The sequence below is a fragment of the Leuciscus leuciscus genome (genome assembly GCF_965113295.1).
Source record: "Leuciscus leuciscus genome assembly, chromosome: 1".
Classification (NCBI taxonomy): Eukaryota; Metazoa; Chordata; class Actinopteri; order Cypriniformes; family Leuciscidae; genus Leuciscus; species Leuciscus leuciscus.
The window spans coordinates 60,787,759-60,810,634 of NC_138725.1; the positions used below are offsets into that span (position 1 = coordinate 60,787,759).

Here is a 22,876-nt window from a genome sequence, read left to right on the forward strand (position 1 = left end):
TTCATGAGTTTACCAAACAGATATACAGGCAAAGGCAGAAAGGGTGGGGGTGGGGGTTCCTCGAGGCCTGTGAAAGAGCCCTGGAGGCCGCGCCTGCAATGGTCACGTGAAAGGGGTCCAATGGAATCGCTGAACCCTTGTTTTACTGGTTATGGAATTAAAACAAATGATTACAAATAATCCCAAGTTTAAAGCAGACAGATACAGGTAAATGCTGACTAAACGTATTTCTGGTTGTTGGATCTCAACCGATTATTGTAGGTTGCGTTGCTTTATGAGCTCATTCATTTAACACAGATTTGATTTGAGCATACCCAGGCTTTAGATAAAACTAAACGAATTCATTTATTGTATAAAAAATAGAGCACAACAATTTGCAACCGTGTGAATACAAAATAAATATATTAGAATAACAGTGATAATAACATTAAACAATTTCCATGGCATGCGCAAAACGCAAATAGGCCTGCACATTTAGCGGTTTGTGATAATTCTCTCAACATGTGATTGTTGTATGGATTACACTTTTTATACTGTTACAAACATTTATATGCCTCAATGAATGTGACTAAAAATCTAATAAAAATACATCAACGCGTTTATCAGAATAAAAAAGTGCATAAGAAGCAAGTACTTGTATTTTTAACTACACAGAAAATAGTCACATTTGGAGGTACAGTGTACAAACATAAGGCATCAAATATTAAATCCAGATAGATCTTAAGAAATGAATTAAAAACCGCTGTCCCTCGGATGATATAAATTCCTTTAAGCTTTTAACGCAAAATGTTGTAGAATTCGTCCCAGAACATCATTATTTTGCAGTGGAAAAAAAATCCAGTTGAAAAAATAAAATAAAAATAAATTAACTTGATAATTGTTTATGTAAGTACTCTCCGAAATAGGAACATAGAACACAGACGACAAATAAAAAGAGAGATTATCAGTGCGTCCCAGTCCATCGCAGTCAGCTCCGTTCTGTAGTGAAGGAGGGCCTTTCAGACTGAAGCCTTTCCGAAGCGCCCACGGCCTACAAGCTTGCTTTGTATTTCCTTTAAAATTCCCAGACACCCACACAGGTTTATATCTGTTTCCACTGTTCTTTTAGACGAGAAAAACGACGAAAAGAAGCCCGGGTTGCAAATCCGAACTATTGCGAAGTCAATTCCAGATTACAGTTATAGCTGAAACACAATTTAGTTTCAATAATCCTATCAATGCGACGCGCCAATAGAATGTTTCCAATGCAGAAAAAAATAGATAATTCTGGAAAAAAATCCACAAATCTACGAGGGTATAATGGGGGTTTTCTTTGTTGTGATCTTGGAGGAAAAAGGTGAATTCTTGAGGGTGGCTGCTGTCAAGCGCTTTGCCGGCGAAAAGATTGATCACCCTCGCAGCCTCTCTACTCTTGCTCTAAAAATATCTACCCCCTTTTCCCATTCGTTTTAGACTTTGACGCAACCAATTTTGCTTAGTTTTTCATCAAGTAACATTATATTGTTGCTTTCTTCGTCCAATCTGCAATATAACGTTTTCAATGCGTTCAAGTCAATATACGCAATTTCCATTTGTAAACGCGACCTCATGATGAACTTTTGGTTGTCACATCAACAAATGTTTCCCATACAAACACATCATATAAAACTATTTTTCGTGCGGTATTATATGTCTTATCTACATTTATTTATTTATTAAAAAGTAAAATAATAATAGCCAATAGAAATATATTATTAATTGACAATTCTCTAACCTGGATTTAGTGCAAACTTACGCGCTTTAAGGTCCCAGGTTTCAGCAGTTCTTCAGATTCTGCATAAAAGAATAAAAATAAAATAAAAGGTAAACCTCAAAATAATTTATTTGTGTGGCAATGGTTGGGAATCTCCTATTCGGTAAATGTGCCAGACAATCTCAACATCACTCCTGTACATCCGTATTTATGTGTTTGATAAAAGAAATATTTCAAGAGCTACATCTCTTGTCTGTTACTCTTGTCAAAAGTTTTAAGATTAATGACCCTTGATAGTAAATACGCAAGAAGCCATATTGTGGATGTGCTTATCAGACAAGGCCTGTGAATTACATCACCGGTAGTTCTGCATTTGGATTGTTGTCGTCTAGCATAAGAGGCCCTCACTTTACCTCTTCACGACAAAACAGGGCTGTCCGAGCACATGGCAAGTGGGAGCCTTTTTTATTATTATTTCTTCCATGTTACTATAAGAACTGGATTATAATATCCTGTTGTATTTTTTTTTATCAATTCAGACAAATATTGCTTTCTTTTGCCACCAGGCCCCGAATTTCGATTGGCTGAGATGAGTCATGTGACCAGGAATTGGCTGCAATTTCGCCCATAGTCTTCAGTTTAGTAGACCCTGGTCCCCATACGCTAGTAATATCACCAATATACACAATTATTAAAGCCCGCAAATGCCGTCATAGCAGGAACGCAAAATAAATCCTAGCTTTTTGGATGTTATTTTTTGCGTATGTTGGTGTCGCTGGACGCCCTTTTTGCCCAGGCGAAGCGATGAATTTTGAATTTGAGAGGGAGATTGGGTTCATCAACAGCCAGCCTTCCCTTGCAGAGTGCCTGACGTCTTTCCCCGCTGTCCTGGAGTCATTTCAAACTTCATCAATCAAGGACTCGACAGCAATTCCACCTCCTTTCGAGCACACCATCCCTAGTCTGAGTCCCTGCACAGGCAACCAGGCGCGACCGAGGAGCCAAAAGCGAACTGCCTCCAATGGCCTCCAGCTCCGGACACAAACAGCACCGCCGACGCAGCACCAGCAAGGCCCGGCCCCGCTGTCGGGTGGTGCACCCCTGGCCCACGAGTTCCCATGGATGAAAGAGAAAAAATCCTCGAAGAAGTGCCCCAAGCCCGGAGCCACCGCTGCTGCAGCAGCCTCCCCTTCTCAGGCATCCTCTGGCTACACAACCGCGGGACTGGAGTCCCCGACAGGTACGTTTATCAAAGCAGTGACCGCGTTTGTTCTGCATTTCTTCATTTTGGACATTTTTTCCTGAATGATTCGTGACTTGAATAGATGTCAATGTAGCTTATTGCCTGCTATTATAACCTAGAATTATTACAGTTACATTTGTATATTTACGCAATTACAAATAAAATAAAATAGAAAGCCCTGTCGAAGTTGTTCTTTGTCCTATTTATATGTGATGTATAGCATAACCTGCTTTGGATGGGCTAGTATTTCACGTCTGACGAGCTCCCTGTATTTAGGAATAATTGTGTAATTTCATCTGATGTCTACATTTCAAGCATCATTAAGCATGGATGATTATTGTGCATATAAATATATATATTTAAATCCCGTTGCTGTAATGTCTTAAAAAGATAAAAAGGCACCCTCCCCCATTTCTTAGCATATAGGCTACAAAACTGTGCACATTCTGAAAGATTACTACCCTGCAGATAGTAGATCTTGATCTATAATAACGATTTAATCGCAATTGATGTCAGCTGCGACTCGATATTCATTCATAACCATGTTTCATGGCTTGGGGAGCCATTTTGGATATCAGTATATATATATTGTGAAAGCTGTGGAACACTACAAAATATGGGGCTTACTGAAATACCGCTTGTACACCACGTTGGTCTATTACCACAAGACATGCCTAACCATTGCAGTCATTGCTACATGACAAGCCCAAACCGCAGGGCTGTTCTACACTGGGATTTTACTGTCATCTGGACAATTTCTCACATAAAGTTCGATGACTTCGCCTTTTGTATGGGACTTATTTCTGTTTTGATTCTTGCAGAGGCTCAAGGTGGACTGGATAATGGCAGCGGTTCACGGAGGCTGAGGACCGCATACACCAACACGCAGCTACTTGAATTGGAGAAGGAGTTTCACTTTAACAAATACCTCTGTCGGCCCCGGCGCGTTGAAATAGCAGCACTTCTGGATCTAACCGAGCGCCAAGTCAAAGTGTGGTTTCAAAATCGACGCATGAAGCACAAACGGCAAACTACGCACCACCGGGACGGGCAAGAAGGCGAGCCCAGCGGTTTCGAGCTCCTGGAGGGAACCGACGCTGCTTCACCGTATTCGAGCCAATCTGTGGAAGTATCTGGTTCTGGCTCTGGTTCGGCCGCAGTCTCCGAGAGTGAGACGTGCCCGACAACTGCCTCCTACACGAACAGTGCGGACAAAAGCCAGCCCACGCCTGAAGATGGCCAGGCGAACCAGCCGGAGCCTGCATCTGTTCCTGACACAGCGGTTCACTCCCCCCCGTATCCAACGCCTACTGCAGATAACCCCTCTACAATGACTGAGGGCCGAGCAGCTGGGCCGGAGCATTCGTTCACAGAGCCGCAGGATGCCACCTCTCTACCCGATTTGAATTTCTTTTCGACGGACTCCTGCCTACAGATTTCGGACGCTTTATCGCCGAGTTTGCAGAGCTCACTGGACAGTCCAGTTGACTTTTCCGAGGAAGATTTTGACCTGTTTACGAGCACCCTTTGTACTATAGATTTGCAACATTTACAGTTCTGAAAAGAAAAGACATCAAAACGCATACAAGAACAATCGAACTACATATTATTGCAGAGTCGTGAATGCTTCTCGACCGCAACATTCCTATAATATGACAGAAAAAGAGTGAAAAAACAAAACATTTACCTATTTTTTTTTTTTTTAAAGAAAGAAAAACAAAAAAAAAGGCGTGAATCTAAGCCTACACGGAAATAAATTATCCATTATTTTGAAAATACGATGATGTAATCTTTTTTGAATACACATCGGAATGGCCCCTGTCGAAGTTTCAGGTATTTTATTGCCTTTTGATTCTCGGATTTTAGTTTATCTCGACTAACAGATGAATGGTTACGGACTTTTTCAGTGAAACTCAATCATTGGAATCTCAGGAATTGTGTCAGACATAAGGGTAGTTGAACTGCTTTTAGGAATTCTCCCAAGGCGGGCGTTGTCCCTATTGAATAATTTTAGAACTAGTTTATTTATTGAGATTCTTTAATAGTAAATTTAAAATTTATTTATTGTACGTTATTTTCATAGTTGAAATAATAAAAATACAATAAAAAAAATATATGCTGGAGCGAGTGTGATTGATTCTCTTAGGTTTAACGATTTTTTTTTTTCATTATAAAGAATGTTTATTTATTTTAATACAAATCAAGACATTAATTTTAAGTATTTGTTATTTCTCCTTGGTATTGATGTATTGTGATGAAACTACACAATTCAGTCCGTAGGTTGAATTGATGTTTTGTTTTTTTAAGAACATTATTAACAGTATGCAATTATTATTATTATTATTATTATTCATTTGTAACCATCATTATATTGGGATGAGTGATATTTTGTGTTATTAGTATTATTACAAGAGAGAGGTGGGAACTGCATATGCTCAGAAAAAGAATAGCCTAAGCTACTAAAATTTGTAGTAAAATCTATTTTCATTCCCAAAATTCTTCGACGATACTTAAAAAAAAGAAAAAAAAAAGAAGAAAAAAAGAATGCAATAAGAACAGTGATTATTATTAATCCGAAAAATTAAAACAGTATTTTATTTACAAAATGGGCTGTGGCTGATAACATTATAAAAAGCAGCAGCACGGATATCTATTAGATGGATGTTTTTAAAAATGGGCACGGGAGCTGTAGGGGGGTCAAGCGGTTGACTGGGCTGTGGGTTCCCATAGCTGCACCCTGATGCAAAATGGCGCTCGAAACACAATGAAGGATATGAACAATAAAGCGGCAGCCATTATGGATAGTTTGGGCTGCAGCTGCGAGCATGGTGCTCCGAGCTGACTCATTGCCAGCTGAACCACCAGTTTAGACAAGCACAGGCCAGAAATATATCAGTTAAAGATACAGATTATAATTGTATTATTATTTTCTATAACTTGTAATAAATATTGAACACTTTATGTAACAGCTGGATCTATCCCAAGCCCTTATGGGGGAGATAATCTTACAATGACATGGTGGTTATTTAATGTAAAACAGCTGCAATAACACCACCACCAACAACAAAACTAGGCTAATAAAAACAATAATCACAACAATTATTATTATTATTATTATTATTATTATTATATTTGTCTGCATCACCCAGGTCAGATTCCTGTTATCTCTCTGTCATTTAGCATTGATGAATTTAAAGCAGCAAAACAAGGTTTCTGTACATATGAATAGGTCTTTTTTTGTTATTGCTGGGTTTACATTAGCAGTACCAGGTAAGGACCCCTGTGTGTGTGGAACAGGTTGATCTGCTCATATTATTGGCAAGGTGGATCTGGTCACGTATAGAAATATCGCAGATAAGAATTTAACGGCATGTGTACAAAAGCCAAACACTGAATTAACAACTCACCTGCTTTCATCAGCTTTTAGACTAAATAGTGCTGGGATAAAAAATATCTAATATCTAATCTTAAGCAAAGTTTGCTGGGTTGTCAAGAGTGGAAGAGAGAGAGAATGAGATACAGATGGATAGATACAAAGGCAAATGTGTCTACTGTTGATCAGTAAAAATGTGTGTGATTTTGTCTGGCTGGCATCTAAATTCAGAGTCAAGTCTCAAGTTTGATTTTCAGTATAGTTATTTCTTGTTTAGGTCCTGGTTTGGGATTTCTTAATATCCTGATGCCGCCATATACAGGACTCATCTGCCCTGCTTCTGTTTAAATCACCTGGGACAGGTGAGACAGAGACTTATCGACATATCTCCAAACAAGATAAACAACTTCTTCCCTGCCCTGAGGCCACACAAGTTGGTTTATTTTTTATTTATTTTTATTTTTATTTTAAGCCCTCGGGTGGTGATTTTTCCCCCATCAGCCTGATAATTTGAGGTGTGGCTAGGTCGAGTTTTATCTCAGACTCTATGCTTTGGTTGGTGGCCTGCCAGCTCTTACGCATTTATCAGACCGGCTCTTACTGTTTATATATTTTGCAGAGCACAGTACTTTGGGCCGGCAAAGTCTAAAATAAGAAAAGGTGTGGTGGCATAGGGATTTTCTCACATGAGAAAATGGGCCAATGTTTACAGTGGTGCATCCTGGGCACTGCTATGCCTAAAGCAGTGGTGGGACTAGCCAAGATTAAAGTGGAAATGTCTCCTGCCCTATTTCAGTCAAACCACCATGAAGGCTCAGTTTAATCACTGAAGTGGTTAGGAAACCAAAGTACTTTGTCATTGAGTAACATCAATAACAATGGTAACAGCAAAACATTATCTTAGCTTATTTTAGAATGGCCTTAAGACTTTACGGTTAGCAGAGTAAATACATTGTATTGGATTATGAGCTCTGTAAACAGCTCATTTTGTAGTAACTCTTGCTTTCATTTGTTTGGCAAACACACTTTGTTCATAAAAGGCTGGCCCTATCATATGCGTATGGTCACATGCGTATCAATGAAGCGTCACAGTATGAAGATTAGTCAAAATGTTAATTTAAAATGAACCCCAAGGATGTAAATGCAACAATACCACTAAGATGCACCACTTTGTGCTCTGAAGACAAACAAACTTTGAGTGATTATGAGGCCAATTGAAACCTTTCTTGTGACATTTAATAGCTTGAGCAGTTCAATTCGCATAAATGTTTCAGCATGCATCCGTAGCTCATTTTACTGAAAAACAAGACACATCAGTTCCATATAAAGCCTATAGCCGCTAAAACAGATAAAATTGAAACGTTGATATTTGCACGTATACCTTCATCCAGACTGGATGATTGATAAGCATTATATAATGTTTGATAATGATGTAATAAAGAGCTATAATGAGTCTCTTATCTTGGTCTCTCTATTTGATCTCTTCTATGAGTGAAAAGTAAATGCTGACAAATTGTAAAGGAAACTTTACAAACTAGAGAGAATATACTGAAAACAAAGCCTTTGTGGCAAAGGTTGTGAATGTACACACTCTCAAAACTTCTCTAAAGGAAACAGAATGGGTGTGAAGCTTACAATGACAGGTAGATAAAGTGATGGTCAAATAGCAAGTCAGTGAATACAATAAAATCCATTTTAATCCAAAGACACAAAGGTTTTTTACATGATCAAGTCTGATCGCTTAATATTCACACAAATAAAGGACACACATTTTGATAGCCCTATGTGAAATGGCTGATAAAACCCCCAAAACTTTTCTATAAAATATAATATTTAGCCGAAATGGTGGAATTTGTAGAATTTAATTCGATTTTTTTTTTTGCACGATCTCACGACCAATTCGTACGAGTGAGTATGGTGGCTAATTCGTACGATTTGTCTAAACCCCAGTGATAGGTATGTTTAGTGGCGGAGTCAGGGGCAGGTCATTTGTACGAACTCATACGAATTGGGCAACTTGCAAAATATGTACGATTTATCAAAAAGTGTGAGTGAGGTCGTATAAGTTCATATTCATAAAATTCGTACGAATTGCCGTGAGATCGGGTTGGTTTACACCCCACTGCTGACGCTTACGCTGCGTTTACGCCATGTCATTACCGTAAATAAGATATGGCAATACGTGACACTGTAAGTGGAGCTGTTAACGCCAATGGATTCGGACTTACGTTTCTCTTGCACTATTAACTCCAAAATAAATCTGCAGTGGTCGCATGGTACAAGTAGGCCTAAATTACGAGTCTAAAGTTGTAATTACTAGTTATTCGATCACGCGAATGCTTTTTACAAGTCAGGGGTGCGTTTCCGTACAACGACGTAACTCGCTTCTTAACTACCATAGGCCTATACGATGCATCGTTTAAGACAACTACTAGCTAGTCACGACTGTTTCCCGAAACCGTATTGTCGCAAATTGGTCGTTCGGCCACGTTGGTTAATGATGTCACGTAGGTGGTGGGGTAACTATGAATCTGTTTGAGATCGAATTAATGCTAGATGTTTTTCTATAAATTATACGCACCTGAGGACTTTTTCAAAATTTTCTCCGTTATTTTGCTTTATTTCAAGATTCAATCTTGGCTTGTTCTTACGTAGGCTACTTGAGCACGTACGCACATGCGCACTATTAAAAAACGACGCGTTAAATGTCTTGACATACTAAAAGCGTGAATTTGTATGTATTCTAAATAAATGCTATAGATTTTACTGCATGTCAGCTTTCTTATTTGGCTCAAGATAAGGATTTATTCCACATGTTTAGTCCACATGTCATGCAAACAAGAAAATATGCGTCTAACCACCACTGACCGAGAGTCGTTCCAACCAAATTCGCGATGCGTTTGCGAATGTTCGCAGAACTATGTTTTTGGAGAACACCGATACGTTGAACTATGCTGATAACGACGGAAACGCACCCCAGAATAGTTATGGTAATTAGCCTACTAAGGCACCTTTAGATTTAGGGGCGGGGTTAGGGTAGACCTTTATGCTAGCCTATATTCAAAAAAAAGAGTTTTCGTATGAATCACGTTGTATAAATTCATACGAAATAACCAATTTATAAACAAACAGATACATTTTCTTATAAGATCGTCAGCACAATATCAAAGTAATTACAGGCCAAGATAGAATTGTCTGTCATAAACATTTCTTGCAGTAGGCTATTCTTTGGCACCGTTTAAACAACGAAAATAAAGTCATCCAGTAGCCTATGTTAACATTAGCATTAGGCCTACGCCAAGGAAGCTGACTGAAAGCATGGATTTGTTTCAAAATGTTTTCAAAAGACAGCGACAGCTGGTGATGAACACATGCCACAAAGAATGAGACGCATATTGGCTCAAGACCTCGCATGTCTTTCTGCACAAATTTCTGCTTTTAACAACAACCCTGTTAAATCTAAAAATGTTTCTGATGCACTTGCAAGGTTATCAGCTTTGTTAGTCTGTCATTTTTGTGTGTTGATTTGGTCACTGATGTTCATGAAAGCTCACCTGAATTTTCAAGTGCTGAAGGAATAAAGTCCTTGTGTGTAAAAATTACAAAAGCATTTGAAGAGCAGCATGGCATGACATGTGGCAATAACCTTCTACAGCAGAATTAGAAACAGGCGAATATTTGCTTTTGTATGCTTGAAGCAGACCCTTCACAGCTGTCCATATCTTTTCAGAGGGTGAGGGGGCATTCACTTACACTTGTACAGTATCTAACAATAACACATTTTTACCCTTAACCCCGCCAACAAGAGAATGTGCTGACAATACCTCGGAGCAATCATGCTCTAAGCTGTCATCTTGTCTATAGCAACAGAGCAGTCACCCAAAAACGTAATGTATCCAGTGACACACCATTGAAGGCAGCTTACTTGTATTTACTTGGAATATTTTGGTATGTTTACAATGATTCTTTGAGTAAGTATCAAAGTTATAACATTAAGTCAAACTTACTCAACTTTCTGATGCTGGTGTTCCCATCATGCACCGGGGCATGAAAAATTAATAAGGTTACATTTTTCACTGTTTTCTAGTTGAATTTACAGAATTTTCATTGCTTTTGTTGTTAGGTTTATTAATCTGGAGTTCTACTAAAAAGATGACACAATCTCAAAAACTATGGATTATTACCATTATTGTATATTATGTACCAAGTATTAAGGGTCTCTTTGCGGTTGAGTACCTCATATATGTTGTCAAGTGTAACAACATTTCAAAAGCATAGCTTGATTCAGTGCTACATTGTTTGAGTAAATGTTCTTGAAACAGAGTATTGCAAAGTAAACTTCAAAGTAGAAATTACTCAAACTGGCCAAGTTCAATTTACACATTCTTTGTTCATTTTTACATAACTTAGTTAAGTAGATTTTACACAATTCCATACATGTGAAATTTAACTTGCAAAACAAAAATTAAGTAAATTCTACTTTTTCAGTGTAGTTATTGACTTTTTATTCAAATTATTTTTAAATGTTAAACTGTAGGCCTACCTGAATGTACACTGTACAAATATTTTCATGATATGTTATCACAACTTTTTTTCTTTTATCAAATTAACTTAACTTGATAATTAATGTGGTTCAGATAACAATCTTTTGAGTTTCTGTTGATTAAACCAATCTCCATTGTAATAACAAAAAGTTTTTATTTCAATGAACTCAAAATTGTAAGGCAACCAGGTAACTTGGTTAAGTTAAATCAAAAACATTTTTTTTACAGTGACAAAAAAGGGGTCATCTTTGGTCATGCAACTGGTCACCATTTTAAAGTTTTTCAACATTTAAAAATCACACATTGCCTTCACTAGTTCATTTTAAATGGCCTGGGATTGTAACATTAACAATGTACACTGAAAAAAACAATAAGTGAAATTTTCTTAGGCAAGTTTTTGCACGCAGATTTTTAGAGCAAATTTCACAAATGGAATTAAGTAAACTCAACTTAAAGCTGCAGTCCGTAACTTTTTTGGGTTAAAACTTATCCAAAATAATTGTTTGAGCAAGTACATAACCAGCTAGTGTTCAACACATTCTGCTTCCCTTGCTCGATTAAAAATTTAATTCCAGTGGTACTAGTGGATTTCCGCAGGAAATTCAAGCATGTCTTTGCGTCATTACATCACATCTGTACACATAAAGAAGGAGTCTCGGCTAGTAGGCTATATTGCGAGTGAGGATGTTGGAGGTGGAGATTTATAGCCTTTTCTCACAGCACTTGATATAATTAAACTTATCAACTTGATGGAGGATCCAGAGGTTCAAACGACAATCACCAGTGACAACTGGAGATTCACCCGTTGTAAAATGCAAAAGACTTTGGAGTGGCTACAGAAAAAGAGAGACTGCAACCGGGCCCATGCGAAAACAAAAATAAATATCGGAAGGGCATTAAATGTAGTCAGGCAATGCTGATGTTGTTAACATGAACAATTTGAGAACAAAGTATAATTTGCACGGTTTGATAATGATAAGCGATCGTTAGATTTAATCAGCGCAATTTACTGCAATACTTTTTTCCCTTAGTTGGTCAGAACAAAAGTGGATGTTACTTATGTTGGTCATACTTCCAAAAAGTAGAATCTGTGATTCCGAATGCCAGTATCCACACCGGCACGGTGACTGACAGCCGCACATTCTCCTCAAAACATTGGATTCATCCGCACAGTCGAGGCACAACCCACGTAAAGTTGATAATTCTGCGAATAACTGCAATTGCAGATTTCGAACAGAGATGGCGACAAAGAGGTTAAAACTACTGATTGCAGCTTTAACTAAGTACAATTAAAAAAAATAAAAATAAGTGACTTTAACTTGGCAAGTAATGTCTACTTAGTTGAAGTTTACTTTCCAATACTTTTTACTTTTTACAATATAACATTGTAGCTCACAATACACAATGACGGTAACATTCTATGGATGATTTTTGAGTATGAATGTGTCATTTTGAGTAGAATATGAACTCTAGATGTCACAAAATGTAAGTTACTAAACCTAACAACAAAAGCAATGAAAAAAATAAAAATAAAAATAAAAAATAAGCCCCAGTGCATGATGGGACACCAGCATCAGAAAAGATGAGTAGGTTTAACTTAACTTTATAACGTTGACATTTACATTTTCATTTCTACAAGCTTGAATTGAGTACTAATGTAGAATTTACTTTTAATTCTTGCCTGAACTAACTTTTTCATGTATAAATTACATTTGTTTTTTTCTGTAGTATTTGCTTCACCACAGAATAATTTGTATCAATCTTTCTATTAATATAAGCAGGGAAATTTGATTATTTAGGGTACATTTCCTGTCCATTGATGATAATTATGTTTTTTTTTCTAACAAAAACATCTCACACTAATATTTTATGCACTCTGTTTTTAAGTTTTAATAAAATTGCCTTTATGTCGCTTAAATGTGTTTTATATTGTTTGCTTTTTGAAATGAGTGGGTCTTGAGTTGAAAATAATGGATAAAAAAATGTTAAAGTCAAGATTATCTAGATGATTTTTTATTATTCTAGAAATTTACTTTTACAATCTAAATACCTTAGAAAAATAGATCGAGTTTAAACAGTTTTTCTTTCAAATAAGAAAATATTTCATTTTATTAATGTCCACAAAAATTCTGTCAACTACTAACCAAACACTCCCAGAAAACTATTATATGGTTTATGCCAAAACCATGTGACCAGCATCATGTGATGTAATTTTCTTCTCCAGCAACTATTTCATAATTAAGTTTTGCAACTAGATAGTAGATACACTGATAAATTATAAACACTAAAAACAAATGTTGTTTTCCTGAGAAAGCATATTGTTTTTACACTTTTTTCACTGATGTGAAATGTACCCTAAAACTATAGAAATCATAAAATCTGCATGCATAATAATTATAAAATAATTAGCAATTGTATATAACACATTGCCCCAACACACATAAACGTACTCGCCTATGTTAGGTAGGTTGGGGCAATGTCATGATTTCTTCAAGTTTTTAAATATTAAAGACCTAAATTAACTGTAACTGCAGGTGCATTGAGACAACTTACCCCATATAGAGTGACAGTATGCTCCACTATAGGGGCAGGTTGTCTCAAATACTCAAGACTTCAAATAGACTTGATGAAGAAATTTTCAATAAGCCCCGCCATTCACTGAGATAAGTAAAAATATCACTTTTGATCAATTTAATGCATCCTTGCTGAATAAAAGTATTAATTTATTTAAAACAATAAAAAAATTATTATAATAAAAAAAATCTTACCCTACACTTTTGAATGCAGTATTCCACGGTTTCCACAAAAGTGAAGCAGCACAGCTGTATTCAACACTGATAATAATAATAAATATTTCATATTATATCTGAAGGATCATGTGACACTAAAGACTGGAGGAATGATGCAAAAAAATTCAGCTTTGCTATCACAAGAATACATTACATTTAGAAGAATATTAAAATTGTAAGAAAAGCTAATTAAGTTGTAATTATATTTCACAACATTACTTTTTCTTACTGTTTTTTGAACAAATGACAACCTCGCTGCAAAGTATGTGGAAAAGACTGTGCAAAGACTATTTTTGAGCTTTGTTTTTTCTATGGGATCAAAAAGTGCACTGCAATAATGCAATTGTCAGTCTCTTCTAAAAAGTGGGAGATGGAATATCCACTCAGAGAGTGCCTATCGATTTCCATGGCTTTCTGCTCAGACAGCCAACCATGGTAAAGAGGTAATGAACAACATATAGAATGTCATGTGACCTCCTGAAAGCTTGGAATGGAAGCAGAGTGCTTTAGCCCACAGTGAGCATAGTGTCCTCACTTATCATATTTAGCTACCTACGACATGTAAAATTCATAATTTGTTTCGCCTGAATGAGCCACTGAAAGTGTCCCAATCACACAAAGTAAATAATAGACTTGAATGATTTTTGTTGACATTATACAAATATGACGGTTTGTAATCTGTAGTGATGCAATGATAAGAATATATCAATCATGCTGAATGAGAGATAAGGGCTTTGGATTTTTTTTCTTTTTAAATAGAAAATTCAATTCATCAAAGCAAAAGGCGCAAAATAAGCAGCCTTACCCTTAGGCCACTCCATGAAGCTGAACATTGTGCAATATTTATATCAACATCTTGCAAATCGTAACTGAATGCACGCCAAACACTCACAATCGAGCCTAGTTTTAGTGGTGGTATATTCTATCTAATTTCTAGTATTAATCATGTATGGTGTCAGCCATAATTGGATGCCACACATAGGCTACCAATTCATCTTGTAACGCAACAGTGGTGGAAAGGCATGTATGGCTTATCAATAGCTTTAACAGTCAAACTTGAGCTTGTGAGCTACAAAATCAGTTGACCCAGCATAGACCATCTACATACTTGACCCTTAAACCCCAGCTGTCAAGAAACCAGGCCTGTGATGCAACATTTTAATCAAAGCATGTAATGCATGTACATCAAAATATCAAATACAGATTTTTTGGAACAGTGCATGTTACATCTCCCAATAACCGAGCAGCACGCTAATATGACAACCATAACCTTTCTTGCAATGTAAAACGTAGGCCTATTTAAAGAGCCTAAAAATGGAATTTTATAATTTATTAAATAATTTATTGATTGAAAAATAATGTTTTGCTTTTACAACAATCTTTTTTTTTAAAGTTAGATTAGAAATGTAAAAAGTCTTCACACTGATTAGGAGAATAGAGGTCTTTAACATGATAATGCATGTTTAATGCATGCTACTCATCTAAGACCTCATATATGTCTGTGACTCCATGACATGAAACTTTAAACCAGTGACTTTATGAAAATGTGTGTGTACATATCTAGCAAAAGTACTTAAGATTTAGTCACACATGGGCAACCTCCACTTTGCTACTCAACCACCTGGAATGACAACACCTGCCCAGAAAGTTTACATCTGATTTGCATATAGTTGACAAAGAGAGAGTGCCCTGTGAGAGATTTGACAGCGAGAGGTTAATTTTACATAGCTGCATGGTGAGAAGTGTAAAATAATGTGGATGCTTTATTTTCACAGCAAAAAATAAATAAATATATATATATATATTTTTGACTTATTTTCCAATAAAAAATTCTAAAACAATATATTTTTCATTTTCTTGCCAAGTAACTTTACCCTTTTTTTTCTTTTTTGAGAATTACTCATCAATACCAGCGCATTTTGTTTTATTACACTGGCAGATTTATCCACTTGTTTTAAGTACTTGTCCATTTGGTCCCATCACAGAGAGCCAAAAAAATCACTTTCCAGAACATTCTCATTCACAGTCCCATGCTGGTGGAATGATCTCCCACCGGCATCCGGAATGCAGAAACATTCAAAAAAGAGCTGAAAACTCTTCTCTTCCGTGAGCACTTAACCTCATAAAAAAAATTTAAAAAAAATGAAAAATAATAATTTATATATATATATATTTTCCTGTAAATTCTCGCTTATCGGGCTTATGCTACTCTGAATAATGCCTGAACTTCGTATTTTGAGCACTTCTTGCGTTGTTTTTTTGCCTCTTCACGATGACTTGCTTAATTTAGTCCCAATTTGTAAGTCGCTTTGGACAAAAGCGTCTGCTAAATGACTAAATGTAAATGTAAATGTAAGTATAAACAAGATAAAACAATCTGCCTCAAGTGAACTTATATATGTATTTGATTTTTTTTTTTTTTTTTTTTTTTACTGGAATGCAAGACAAAAATAACTTTTTGGAGGGGAGGGGGCTATTGTTTACAATGGAATGCTAACATATTGAAGACGGTTGTGAATTTTTATAAGTGGTGATGAGCTTGAAATGCTTAGTTGGAGATATATTTGAAGATAGATAGATGATTGATAGATGATAGATAGATAGATAGATAGATAGATAGATAGATAGATAGATAGTCGTAAGCGTAAGCTTGACTGTAAGCATTTATTTGACACTAACCTGAACGAGGCCATATCCTTACACAACAGATTGTGACGGTCTAAACAAGGTCAACCTATAGACTGTGCTTTGTGGAGACCTTGCATGGCCCTGTTTTCTTAGAATAACAAAGAAAAACAAAGAATAACAGCTTGTATTCACACAAACTCCTATTTTTCTTTCTAGATACGCCTGTATTGCACGGTATCTGAATCATGTCAGCAGATCTTTTGCATAGTTTGTCTAAGAGGACATTAAGATGAATAATTGTGCCTGCATCTGCTAAAAATCTGATTTATTGAATGCTATTGTAATATGTTTGAACTAGCAAATTAAGTGCGCACACATATTTACACTGAATGTTTGAAAAAATTGGAAAAGAAAGTAAGTCAGATGAGACAACTAGAGAAGTAAATACAGTATAGCATGCATGTTGAGGAGAGGGTGCTTGAGTTCTAGCAATCTCATTTGAGCACTTAAGTCGGGTAAACTGGCAAAAACCAAACCGATGCCATTGTTTCTACTGCTCCATCACCCATTTGGTTGTTTGCACCAGTGGATTAAGATAAATTATCTGGAATAATTTGGAAGTGAAATTCAGACAATCGGCATGTCCTATGTTTGTTTATTATATGACGACTTGGATAATTTAGGAGACAAAGCCGATGGCCCATTTAACCTCTGAGTAGCATATGAAAATGAGGGTGGGACTGACTTTGGATAGGTGTCACCTCTCAAAGGATGGATACATGAGTAAAATCATTTAATTTGTATAGCGATTTTCTTAATACCCCAAGCAATTTACGTGTGCAATGGAAAATATCTTCATCTCCACCTACATGAATAAATGATGCTGTTGATAAGCCAGTGTGTGTCAATGCGTTACCGCACATCAGCTGCTCAAGTGAAGACAATGAGGAAGGGTTGGAGGGTGAAGGAAATGAGCCAGCTTTCAGAACTGAGAATATTAAAAGGCCTGGGCTGAGGAACTCTAAGTTAAATAGTCAAATGAATTATAGTAACAAGATGTCATCTGTGGTGTTAAGGTTAACACCTGCAGCTAGATGTACAAGCTCTCAATGTTGAGCACATGGTGTGGAATGAAGAAAGAAAACTATAGGCTATTTGAATGGCTTCAAGGGCCATTCATTATGCAAGTTAATGACTTGGTCATGCAAAAAAAAACTAAAAAAACTAAAACAAAAACAAAAAAAACATTCAAAGGTTGTTATGATGGGAGGTCCATTACTCTCAGCTGCAATTTAGGTTTTGCCTAGCAAAATAGTAAAAGAACTGCCAGTGTATAAATTGAGGAAGAAAAAAAATATGTTTTAAGGTTTTGTAGCCTATACATATATAGCCCTACATGTATACATATATACATTAATGCTGTCTATTAAACAGCATAGCAATGATCACAAACATTATTCACAACTGTTACATGACATTACATAAGGTGGTGTATCATCACATACGTTTGCCAACGTTTCACTGGTTAATGTATTGTAGTGATTTCAGTCAAACAATTTTCACGGGTTAGACACATTAAGCACGTGACATGTGCATTCGACCAAGCCATGGCTATGCTACAACTAAATCAAAGTTAAACGATAGATATTAAGGACATTCCTGCGTTTGAGTTTTTTTTATTAATTTTTATTTTATTTTATTATTATCCAGAACTGAAATGATATATGCAAATGGAGCCATTGCGAAGTTTATAGCTGTTAGAGTTTTAATACGCACTTAGCCTACGCAGAAATACATCTAGCGAGCCGCGAGGTTGCGCTTTTTTTTTTTTGCGCCAGAAGAACGTTTAAGCTTTTGCAAATAGGCTAGTTGATAATAGTTCAGATTTAATACTAAATTACTTAAATATTAAATTAATTAAATTAATGACAATTTCTTTATTAATACTGTATCAACTCTATACGTAATAATAGGCTAATAATAAACCCTGCCAGTGTTAAATTAACATTGCCAATTACATAGACTAAACAATGTTTTGCTGTGTAATAATAATAATTATTTATAGAATTGATACATTTTAATGCCTCTTTTCTATTTTAACAACTGTTAACAGAGTCTCCTTTACACGTTTTCTTGTATAGCCTATTTTAAAAAAAAAAAAAAAAAAAAAAAAAATTAAGTCAATTATTTTATCTCACATCTATTTCAAAATCTTGGCGTCAAAAGACATTAGCAAGAGTCGTTAAATCTTAATCATTCGTTTGTGATAAGTGGAAACATAAACTGCTGTTTGTTTTGGCTATGTTTGCCTTGCTCGCCTAGTGATGACGTTGGTACTCGCCTGTATAAAACACTGTAACCAATCAACTGATGAATTCGTTTAAAACAAAGGGACCTGAAGCCTCAATGACTCTTGAGTTTAGGACAGAGCAGCAACAGTACTTAAAAATAAATAAAACAGCTCAAAGTAGTTTGGAATCGTGGGCTGCGTAACTAGACAATCACTTGGCACGTGAATCGACAGATAACAAATCGCTGTGGGCGTTATATTGTTACCCTTTCTTGTACCACCATGTACTAATGAACAAATATATTCGAACTTCTTCAGTCCCCCTATATTGAGCGTGGGCTTTATATGAAGAGGAAGACTTGCTCAGCATTGTCATCTTAATTAATTATTAGCTTCTCTCTTCTCCTGCTGTCCACCAACGCCTGTCAAGCCATCCATGTTCCAGACGAACTCATTAGTTTGACTTATAACCCTAAAGTTTGGGAGATTAGGTTTAGAACGCGTGATTTATAATCTTACCATTTTAAAACTAAAGTTACAAACTGTAAATACTATCTTCTACACTTTGACCAGCAGTTGAAAAAAATCGAGTACAATTCCAGGCAGCAAAGCAGCAACACTCGTTTCCACAGGCAGAGAGAGAGAAAAAGAACTCGTTGACGTTCCTTTCCTGCTTGTTTGGACTCAACAGAAGGCTCGCTGTCGACCTAATTTCGTTTAGGTAACAGATCAGTTCAGTGATTTAATTAGACGGATCCAAAGCCAACCAGCACTGATCTGCGAACCGTGGCGTCACTTCCAATTCGAGTGTTAAACAGATTTCCGTTCTAAACACACATAATGAACTCTGCGTTCGGCGAGTCTTAAAGCCCAACAGTGAGCATTACTCTTATTAAATAGGACAATCGAGATCACACAGGCCTACTTCAGAACATTACAGTAGGAAGATAACGCATTCTTCACTAAACTCGCGCGATTAAAACTAGAAACTAAATGCAGATGGTAAGTAAAGAGATGAGAGGAGATGAAGGCCTAAATCTCAATGCAAAAGTCTGAAACGTTCTTTCTTTATTTCTCTTTCTCTCATTCGGAGAGCCTTTCACGCAGGGTTTGACATATTCTAGCTGTTATCAGATTGATGGGCTAGTTTGATTGAAGTGGCTTTGTCATGCAAATGTCAAGCGCGTGATGGATGGTCGCCGTGCGCTGACAAACTTCTGGAGGTCCCCTCACCATTGGCGCCGTGACGTCTCACGTGACCAGCAGCTGAGGTAAAGATGTGTTATAGGGAAGCACGAGCAAATACTCAAGAGGTAAGCATTTCCCCCCTTCCGCATGACATACTGTTACGAGCTTGCAGGACAGGAGGCTCTCCCGATCTCTCAGGTTGACCCTCCGCCATTAATAGCGCATGGACAATTCCAGAATGAACTCTTTCTTAGAGTACACAATTTGTAACCGTGGGACGAACGCCTACTCGCCCAAGCCTGGATACCACCACACGGACCAGGCGTTCACGGGCCCCTTCCTCACCGGACACGCAAGTGACAGCTATAACGCTGATGGACGACTTTACGTAGGGGGGAGCAACCAGCCAGCAACAGCACAACATCAGCACCAGAGCGGCGTTTACGCGCATCACCAGCACCAAACGCATCAAAGTGGCATTGTCACCTACGGTGGCACGGTGACTAGTTATGGGACCCAGGCCTGCGCCAACCCGGACTATGCTCAACATCAGTATTTCATAAACCCCGAGCAGGATGGGATGTATTATCACTCATCGGGGTTTTCTACCTCAAATGTCGGTCCTCACTATGGCTCCATGGCTGGTGCCTACTGCGGAGCGCAGGGAGCCGTTCCAGCCGCACCTTATCAGCATCATGGGTGCGAGGGCCAGGACCACCAGCGAGGCTACTCACAAGGCACCTATGCCGACTTATCGGCCTCCCAAGAGAGGGAGACTGACACGGATCAGTCGCCACCTGGGAAGACATTCGATTGGATGAAAGTCAAAAGGAACCCCCCTAAAACAGGTGGATTGAATTGCCTCTTTGAAGCAAATATATAGTGCTGTACACTCAAACCGACAGAAATTATGCCTTACATAAAAGCGAATAAGTTTTCAGATCTACATAACCAAGTATAACACATTATACACAAAATTAGAAACTTTTTACCTAAGATATCTAAAAATGAAATGCATTTTAAAAACGGGCCTGTTCATTTCAGTTGTAACCCGTCTCCCCCTGCGTTAATGCATCAAACATACATGCTTTCGTTCGCCATAGGAAATGCAACAGCACTGTTATCTTTAGCTTGTCCCGGTTCTCGCCGCGCAACATTCGTTTTTGTTGGCCTCCATTGTGTTCTTAAGCTTCCCTCTCCTGTCCCAGTCGTGTTTGCCTCACAACGATTTAGTGCACCAACTTTTACGCAAAGGGGCCACCATTTTGACATACTGTACAAATTGAGTGGTCATAAAGCCATCTTTGGGGAGTATTGAATTGCATGTATTCCATAGACTCCGTTATGAGTTCTTTCAAAACTGATAAGTACAGACAGGGGAATTATGGTAAGGTCAGCAAAGCTTGCAATACCGAATAACTTGTTGAACTGCAGTTTCAAATCGTCACATCTAATTAAGGATAATAACAACCAGCACGCGCACAGTTGATTGTTGTTGGCGTTTTTTTTAAATATAAATATAAGGCAATTAATTATGATCATGATTAATTTACCTGTGTTCAATTGTTTGACAAACTGTCATGTAATGTAATCATCCTTTCACTTTTTCCTCGCAGCTAAAGTGGCCGAATACGGACTGGGACCGCAAAACACAATTCGGACGAATTTCACTACCAAACAACTCACAGAGCTCGAGAAAGAGTTTCACTTCAGCAAGTATCTCACGCGAGCGCGGCGAGTCGAAATCGCTGCCACGCTCGAGCTGAACGAGACACAGGTCAAGATTTGGTTTCAGAACCGCCGAATGAAGCAGAAGAAGCGAGAGAAGGAGGGACTCGCCCCTGCTTCATCCACCCTGTCTAAAGACCTCGAGGATCACTCTGATCACTCAACTTCAACATCTCCTGGAGCTTCTCCAAGTCCGGATTCCTAACCGAGGACAATAACTTTGGGTGCATTGAACAGCAGATTCGAAATATATCGTAAAGTCTATTAATTTAAGCATTCCAAAATGTGCCAGAAAGACTTTCTCGTGTTATTTTATTATAGGACAATTGGTTTTTAGGAAACTGAAAAAAAAAAAGTGAAAAGCAAAGAGACTTTTAGAACAACAATGGACATATTACACCGTTTGCTAGAACAAAATTTCCAAAACTCATTGGAAATGTGTGTGTGTGTTATACAGGGTATTTCTACAATGATGATGAAAATAATGCACTTTCACGATGTTTACAAGTCTCTGAAAGAACCTAACTGACTTTACAGGGAGCTTACTGTGTTGTCAAAATATGTATTGATGTTTTTGTTGCGTTTATGATGATTTATTTGATGTACACATTTCATATACCTGAGTCTTGTGGATTGTAGCTTATAAGGGTTTTCGGACTCCTTGCACTATGCGTTTACAGGGTAGGCCTTTACTGAACACCAGCACAATTTACAGGAACACGTGACCGATTCCCTCTCAATGTACACTGTGATATTCCATTACTACAACGAGAAATGATTAATACTGTGTTGCCAGTCAGGCCTAATTTACTACATAAATTTGGATATTGAACATGTGACATGCGCCTTGGGAAAGTTCCGTTCCGTTTGTAGAACAAAAGGACAATGCAGGGTGTTACTTTTCTTTATTAAAACATTTACAGAATTAGATTTTTTAGCCTAGTATTTTTTATGCGCAGACGAGCTGAGTTTTATTAGTTACTGTCTGCATGATTCCGTAATCTAAATGTCTCAATCAAATGTTTCTGTAAGTTCTTTATCTACCTCAAATAAAAACAATATTTTACTGAACCAGTCTCTAGATTACATATGTAGCCTATGCGTGTGTAAAGAAAAATATACAAATTTACATACTAGAAAAAAATTATAATTAGTAGCTATGGAGTAATTGATGACATGGGTTTAACAGCCCTTCTCTTCACTTGGAGGGTGAGAAAGCGAACACCAACCAGTCAGTAGTGTTATAGGATGCTCGGAGCACGGCACGGAACGGAATGTTGGTGAGCAATCAGGGTGGTTCACGATGACCTTTTTACCTCATTGCGCTTCTGGGATATCTAAACATACAAACAGACTTGCTC

At 37.3% G+C, this 22,876-nt stretch overlaps 2 protein-coding genes and 1 long non-coding RNA gene across 3 annotated transcripts; 2 read left to right on the forward strand and 1 right to left on the reverse strand.

Annotated features, from left to right (window-relative positions):
* The first annotated feature begins 49 nt into the window (after nucleotides 1-49).
* On the forward strand, nucleotides 50-5,098 carry hoxb2a (homeobox B2a). Its single transcript, XM_082165521.1, is given in 3 exon segments — nucleotides 50-2,972; nucleotides 3,797-4,408; nucleotides 4,411-5,098. Coding segments are annotated over 3 exon segments (1,158 nt in total). The 5' UTR covers nucleotides 50-2,479; the 3' UTR covers nucleotides 4,464-5,098.
* A 7,462-nt stretch (nucleotides 5,099-12,560) lies between these two features.
* On the reverse strand, nucleotides 12,561-13,552 carry LOC309495867. Its single transcript, XR_014204856.1, has 2 exons — nucleotides 13,078-13,552; nucleotides 12,561-13,042 (listed from the first exon to the last, which is right to left on the reverse strand). It is a non-coding gene; the product is annotated as an uncharacterized lncRNA (long non-coding RNA).
* Nucleotides 13,553-16,042: 2,490 nt separating this feature from the next.
* On the forward strand, nucleotides 16,043-22,593 carry hoxb1a (homeobox B1a). The gene is made up of 2 exons (XM_082165630.1): nucleotides 16,043-20,635; nucleotides 21,404-22,593. Exons 1-2 carry the CDS (start codon nucleotides 20,011-20,013, stop codon nucleotides 21,718-21,720), a joined length of 942 nt encoding a protein of 313 aa, XP_082021756.1. The 5' UTR covers nucleotides 16,043-20,010; the 3' UTR covers nucleotides 21,721-22,593.
* The last annotated feature ends 283 nt before the right edge of the window (nucleotides 22,594-22,876 follow it).

What these genes read in the sequence shown, in the direction of transcription:
- hoxb1a (XM_082165630.1), top strand. Translation starts at nt 20,011, where the DNA reads ATGGACAATTCCAGAATGAACTCTTTCTTAGAGTACACAATTTGTAAC. An exon ending in AAGGAACCCCCCTAAAACAG is followed by an intron (nt 20,636 to 21,403) that starts GTGGATTGAATT and finishes TTTTCCTCGCAG; the next exon opens with CTAAAGTGGCCGAATACGGA.